At 54.7% G+C, this 7,170-nt stretch overlaps 1 protein-coding gene across 1 annotated transcript; it reads right to left on the bottom strand.

Annotated features, from left to right (window-relative positions):
* Positions 1 to 1,915: 1,915 nt before the first annotated feature.
* Positions 1,916 to 6,966, bottom strand: LOC308187230 (uncharacterized protein). Its single transcript, XM_080609393.1, has 5 exons — positions 5,290 to 6,966; positions 4,421 to 4,677; positions 3,940 to 4,025; positions 3,602 to 3,759; positions 1,916 to 2,869 (listed from the first exon to the last, which is right to left on the bottom strand). The coding sequence occupies exons 1-5, from the start codon at positions 5,669 to 5,671 to the stop codon at positions 2,583 to 2,585; spliced, it is 1,170 nt and encodes a 389-aa protein (XP_080465519.1). The 5' UTR covers positions 5,672 to 6,966; the 3' UTR covers positions 1,916 to 2,582.
* Between the last annotated feature and the right edge of the window lie 204 nt (positions 6,967 to 7,170).

Genomic DNA, 7,170 nt, shown 5'->3' with positions numbered 1-7,170 from the left:
ACATGCAGAGCAACACTGCAAGACTGTTCAGGACAGAAATGAGGGGATCTGACGCTGGCTGGAGACAGCAGGCCCACGGTCCCTGTGATGCAGTCCCACCCCTGTGTCCAATCCCATTCCTGAATACTGTTTTGTGGACAGGAGCCCAGGGCACTTACCCGTCTTGACTCTCTCTGCCTTGGCCCAGCAGGGGGTGCAGGCTGGTGACCCACTTGCCAAAGCTGGTGGTAGCTCTGTTCCTCTTTCGCCGACCGACTCCACCGCAGCACTGCCAGCTCACTGCAAGCACACAGCGGGACGAGGTGGTGTGAGCACTTGGAGAGCGCTCCCAGACGGGGCTCCCGAGCAGGCCGCCTGCTGGGGCTGCAGAAGGCCAGTGCCAGGAAAAACCCCTCTTTCCAGCAGGGCTGGGGGAGTGGAAGGAAGGGCACTGCAAGGGAGGAAATACTGCCCGCGTCCGGGGAAATTTACCACTTGAGCTGCTCCTGCAGATCCCTCTCCGCATCTCTCTCTCCCCTTTGTTTACGGGCCACCTGCTCCACGATGCATGTCACCACCTCCCTTAGGGTCCCATGTGTCCGTGGAGAAAGACTCCTGCAGCAGTAAGGACAAAGTCTCTCTCACTGTTCAGCCGCAACACTCCTGTCTCTTCCCTCAGCCAGCCACCCTTTCCCCGCAAGGCCCCATTCGGCCCCACAGCCCCTTCGATGCAGGAGGAGTTTCAAGCGTGGGCTGCTCTGGGCTGCGGAGAGGCCCCTGGCATTGGGCTCTAAGCCAGCTCAGACCCCTGGCCTTCGGCTTCCCAGGGCTCTGTAAGCGACCCCTTGGCTCAGGGGCTGGCTTCCTCGACCCACAGGTGCCTCGGCACCACTCCACTACCCCAGGCCTTGGCTGCAGCTGCTGCGCGCTTACCGCTTAGGGGGCACAGGGCTGTCCTGCTGAGTTCTGGGTGGCTCTTCTCCGTCCTCGTCCCACTCCCCCATCATCCTCTCCATGAGGTCAGGGCTGGACTGCCCCGAGTCGCTCTCAGACAGAGAGCTGGGAGTTCTCTCGGGACTTCTCTCCTCAGAGGGACAGGATTCCTGCAAAGGAATTACTCTCATTACAACAGCCCCGCAGCGCTGGGCTGATGCTTCCCAGCATGCAGCCCCCTCCCACCCTCCCAGACAACCTCCAGACCACTTCTGGCAGGGACCCCAGGGGGACTGGGAAAACAACCAGCACAAGGCCATCGGTGCGCTCCCAGCGTCATGTCCCAGCACTACCGGCGTTTTGCTAAAACTCCCTCTTGGTCTCTCTTGCTCAGCAAAGGCAGCAGCAACCCACCCTGCAGTGCTGCAGCAATAGTGCTACTACGGCTTGGGTGCTAGAAGCACCTTGCAGCCTCAGATCCCCGGTGGGAAAGTGCTCCTTTAGTGCACAAATTCAAAGTACCTCAGTTGTTGGCATCTCCACTTCTCTCTTGACTTTTGCTTTGGTTAGTGCTGCGCTTCGCTGCTTGGGTTGTTTCTTTTTCTCCTCCTGCAGCTCTTTGTTCTTATTTTCCTCCTCAGCCAAGAAATTCTGAATGTGTTTTGGAAGCGTCTCCTTAATCTTCAAGCACTTATTCTGGAGGGTGACCAAAACGCAACCACAGACAGTTAGTAATGCTGTGCGGGGAGGGCTGGGGTGTCTCCCCCCTTCCTGCACTCCCTTCCACCCTCACTCAGTCTTCTGCCCGTCTGTCAGCTCAGGGTTGCTCCCATGCTCCTGCAGGCTCAACCAAAGAGTCGCCTGAAGAGCCCTTCTGGAATGTCTGGGCAAGCTAAGCGACCACGGGGCTAGAAGCAACCTGACAGCTGCCTATCCCACCCAGGCAAGCCATGCAGTGACGTTGCCATCAGAAGCATCCCCGGGTAAGCTCTTGGGTGTGTTTCAGGAAGCTAATGGGGATGAAAAGCATCTTCTCAAATGACACAGCAAAGGGCTTCTCTTCAGTGAAGCACCCAAAGAAACAACTCAGTGGTCACATGAAGGCACAAGTCAAGAATGTTCTGTGAACCGGTGTCCATCGAGTGACGCTATTCTACAGTTCAGTAGGACGCACTCTCTGCAGCAGTCCATGCCACGTACCTCTTTCCTCTGCTCAATAGCTTTGGCAATAAAGTCTACCATCCTGGGAGTCACCTGAGGAATTACTTTCTCTTCCTCTTCCTTTTCCTTCACAGAACTCCTCTGGATGGCCGGAAGCTTCCTGCAAAGACACAATGGGGCAAGGTGACCAGAGTGTGGGAGGAGCTGGTTTCGCATCATCCGCTTCCAAGTGGTGCATCTGCTTCCGCTGCAAAAGGCTGCAGAGCCCCTGAATGCTTGATCTGCTCTCTGTCACGTCTCTCCGAGAGCTGGAAACAGCCCGGGTGGTTGAGCCCAGCCCGGACCAACACTCGATAGTGTCCAAAAGATGCTAGGAGAACACCTGCACTCCTCCACCATCGCTCCTGGGGAAGTCTCTTCAGACTCGAGACACTGTGCTCATTGCAGTCTGAGGGAAAGCAAGAAAGACCTCCCAGTCCTGCAAGGAGCCGTTGCCATTAGTTACCCAGCTAAGAAGTGATGCTGCAAGATGCTTGCCATGCAGCAAGAAATCGCAAGGTAGTGGGAGATGGGATAGCTGCACTTTGAGTTCGTACAGCTTCTGCGTCCAGGAGAAACTGCACTCCTACAGAGACAAGAGCAGGGCAGCAGCCACATTTGTCTCTCCAGGAGTCCCACCTGGCACGACGCTCTGTCTGCTCAGCTTTCTGACTGCTCTCCGGCTTTACAGTCAGGGCGGGTAACCTCTCTGGAGCAAGTGTTGCTCGATGAAGGAGGCGCTTCTTGGGAAGATCCTCTGGAAAGAAGAAAGGAGACAACTTGAGTAAAGCATCTCTGCTGTTGTGGTAATCGTGCGCCAATTCTGTCCCAGTTCCAGCAAGAATGGCATGCAGATCAGCTCAAGCCTGTGGCAACACCATTGGCAGGGGTCATTTTTGTCCCTTTGGAGCCATGTTTCCTGGGACCTCGTAGGCCTTTTCTGACACTCTCCATCTCTTTCTTCCTGGCTATAGTGCACCGTTGTTTCCTGGGCAATACCGTTTTGATGCCCTTATCTCCCCCGTGTGCTGAAATGGGGGACTCCCTGGGAGATGCCCATGCCCTCAAAGAGTCATTCTGGGGTGGGGAATCGCTTCGCACAAGAGGAGACGGCTCTTGCATCTGTTGATCGGTCCCACGCACACACATTTGCTACAGAGGCACGCTCACAACAGAGGCATTGTTTGTGAGGCATCTGAGAGCATGGAAGGAAGCAGGGTCAGAGCTTTCCAGGGTTTGCAGCACAGGCTGGGGAGTGGAGGCCACAGGAAAGGTGTCCTTCAGCACTCGCAGTGGACGTTTGTGGTGCAGGGCTGTCGCACAATCTTGTTCCACAATGGCTTGCTCGAGCTTTCCCACCATGGGGATAGAGTCACAGGAGGTGTCTCAGGCTCCTCCAGGCACTCTGTGGTAACCTCGGCCCTAATCCCCTCCAGACAAGGAGGAAGGAAACCTACATGCCCCTACAAGTGACCCATGGGTTCCTTACCTTTCTTGACGCTCTCTCCTCCTTTTGTCCAGCCTTGTTCTTTGCTGGGCTTCACTTGTCCGATCAGACTCACTGCCCTTTGATCTTTGCTGGGCTTCACTTGTCCTCTCAGACTCACTGTCCCCGTTGGCTTCTTAAGCATGCTCTCGTGCTTGTACCTGGAAAGAAGAGCACCACGCTGAAGACAGGGCACTGTGCCAATGTTCTCCTGTCCTTGCTGTGAGCATGGCTGACCTCGCAATAATCCTGCCTGCTGCTTCAGGGGAAAAACTTATTCCTCTCTAACTCATAGTACCATCCAGCACATAGCTACCTCTCACATTGGAAAGCTTACTCACATTGGAAAGACAATGACACGTTCAGAAGCGGTCTGAGAAGCAGCGGTGTCGAGGTGAGAGATGACAGAGTTGTTCATCTCTGGCATCTGCAATAGACAGAGACAAGTGACAGGCGATGGGGACACTGACAAGGGCTGGCTGCTTGGTCCAGCTTAGCCCCACCGAGAGCTGCCTAAGGGCTCCGGCCTCAGCAAGCCTTGCTCTGCCTGCACCTCCGCTCCCTGCCCAAACGCTGGGCTGAGCAGCGATCTCCACTGGCACGCTAGCCTTTTGCCAAAAAGCAAGGCCTCTCTCGGGGGGGTCTCTTGCAGAGCCAGGCCCCTGCCTGCAAGGGAAGAGCTCTACAGAGTCTGCTTTCCTGCAGACCACGAGGAGCCCAACTGGCTGAAGAAGCACGACAGGCCAGGAGAAAGCAGCCACCCAGTCCCTGGAAGGCACTTCAGAAGAACCATGGGTAGTGCTGGGAAAATGAAAATCCTACCCTGAGAAGAGCTTGCAAAGCATTCGTTGTCCCATTCAGCTTTTTCAGAAAGTCTTCATAGAATTTCATTTTAACATCCTTGCCCTCGATGATCAGCATGCCAACGTCTCTCCAAAGGAAGGCAACGTTCTGCCTGTCCTCTATGCAGACACAGAAGAGACGCGTGGTCCTTTCTATGCAAAGCCGCACTAAGCTCTCAGAGACATTGTTTTCTGAGGCGATCTGAGCATACGGCAGTTCCTCAAAATGCAGGTGGCCTGGAAAACAAGGGGTGAGGAGCACGTGCACTTAGAGAGCTGCTAAGCTGGCTAAAATCAAAGGTCAGAACTGGCAGGAAGCAGATCCCTGACTGCAGGATGAGGCGGGGAAAAAGGTGCTAGGACCCATGGCAAGCTGAATGGTGCCAGGCCATGGCAGTCATGTCCACGCACAGTGTGCTCCTAATCATTAGACAGGAACGCTCCGATTCACGGACCCAAGTTCCTGGTGCCTGCTTTTTCTGCTTGCAAAGAGGTGTTGAGAGCCAAGAAGAGCTCTGGCATTTGCCTGTACGAGGCCTAGTACAGCAGAAGGTGGGAGCAAGAGTTGAAACACCATGGGGCAAGAAGACACGTTTCCAATAAAACTGGAGTAAAACCTCTTGTTGAAGCAGGTCAAAGAGAGTGTGCTGTTATGCTGCACTGTCATCTGGTGATTATTTAAAGCAGTTAGAGAGACTGGGTCCGTTTCACACCAGGCTCGCTTTGACGAGCTTTTCTCAGGCTGCGCCAGGAGTTTGGTCCTCGGCTGCATCACCGGTGGACAGCAGAGCACAGCTCTCGCATTCTGCTGCAAGGGCAAACACCTCTTTCAGTCCTCAGTCGTCCTACCTGGAATGTCTATGTAGTCGTATCGGAGGTCATGGTTGTGCACAATAGCCTTAGCCAGATGAAACATGGGTCTCTCAACAGTCACGATGTCATTTTTCTGGCTGGCTACTTGCTCTGTGACAACTGTGAATGTTCCAAGACCAGGAATGCGGACAGCCTGAAACAGAAGAGGGTGGATCAGAAGAAGCTTTGCAGGGACAAAGAGATGACTTGCCAGAGAGTGGGGAGGGAGCTTTGTGCCCTGTCCACACCTGAGATGCAACTGAGCAAGATGGGTTCCTTGGAGAGCTGGGAGAAGACGTAGAGGGCCTGGACTTTTCCCTCTCACCCCCCTTCCCCAAGGAAGAGCCAGGTAGTGCAGGAAAAGCCGACACACGTCCATTGGCTCACTAAGATTCAAGGGGGCTTCCCACACTTGGAACGACCCTTGAAGTAGTACCCCGGCCCAGTTCGGTAATCAGCTCTGGCAATGGGGGACTCAGGAAGCCCCAGGAAAAGTCCAGCCCTTTTTCTGAAATCCGAGCCTGGACCTCACAGTACATCTGAATTGACAGCGGAGCTAGTCCGTGGCCCAGCAGTGCATTACTGAGGCCTTCTGGGGCATTGGTCCTGCTTCCAAAGGAGGGAAGAATAACTGCACTCGATGACAAAGGGCTCTCATTGCTTCATGGAACATCAGGGTGTGAGGGAAGAAGAGGCAAGTCCCACCTGGTGGAGAGCCAGCTGTTGACTCAGGTAGTAGGATGCGCTGGCCCAAATCTTAGCGAGCTCTGGAAAACCAAGGAAAAGACACGTCATGCTCTCCGACGGCAACAATAAAGCCACTTAGCACACAGCTATCCAAGGACCGATGCATTTTGAACTCTTCAGCTGCATTCTCTAGAGCCCAGCAGAGGCTGCAGGACTCCTCAGGCTGCCCCAAAGAGGGCTCCTTGCCTTTCAGGTGCAGGTCTCCAGGTGTGACCCACCCTCAAGGCCAACCTGGCAGTGGACTGTGGCACCAGTGAGGGCACGGTGCTGTGCTCCGTGGGACTCTAGAAGGCTCAGGGCAGGCCCTGGTGTGTCCCCAGCAGGGAGCAGCTTCCCCTTGTCCCCTGTGTATTGACGCGTGTCAGCAAAAACGTGCTCAGAAAAGGAGGAATATATCAGAGAGCGCAGAACTTAGCGGTCTCACATAAGATGTCCCAGAGGCAAAGCTACCAGTTAAAAGGATGTTACGGTTTGGCAGAGGAGAGGAGTGGGGAACATATGTAGCCTGCTTCCTTGTATCATTCTTGGGTGGTGTGGTGGTTTTACTTGGGTGGGCAGCCAAGCTCCACTCTCTCACTCCGCCTCCTCAAAGGGAAAGGGAGGGAAAATATGATGCAAAGGGCTCAAGGATTGAGATATGGACGGGAAGGTTGCGCAACTATTATTGTGATGGGCAAAACAGAGTCAGAGCAGGGAGATATTAAGTTTCATTGCCTGTTACTAACAGTCCACAGAAGTGAGAAACAAAGGAAAGAAAACAAAATCGCCTTCCACCCATCCACCCTCTTCCACCTCCTCCCCACGAGCGGTGCAGGGGAACGGGGGTATGGGGGTTGTGATCATTCTATAGTACTTTGTCTCTGACGCTCCTTCTCAGTCACTCTATTCCCCTGCTCCAATGTGGGGTCAGTCCCACAGGATGCAGTCCTTCCCGAACTGATCTTGTGTGGGCTTCCCACAGGTAGCAGCTCTTCAAGAACTGCTCCAGATATGGCTCCGTACCACGGGGTCCATCCGTCAGGAGGACACTGCTCCAACCTGGGTCCCCCACAAGCAGCACCTCCCCCCAGACTCCCTGATCCTGTGTGGGCCCCTCTCCACCGGCTGCAGCTCAGGCCCGGAATCTGCTCC

The sequence above is a fragment of the Anser brachyrhynchus genome (assembly GCF_964034855.1).
Source record: "Anser brachyrhynchus genome assembly, contig: SCAFFOLD_466, whole genome shotgun sequence".
NCBI lineage: Eukaryota > Metazoa > Chordata > Aves > Anseriformes > Anatidae > Anser > Anser brachyrhynchus.
The sequence above is the reverse complement of the archived record's forward strand: the minus strand, read 5'-3'. Positions and strand labels throughout refer to the sequence as shown.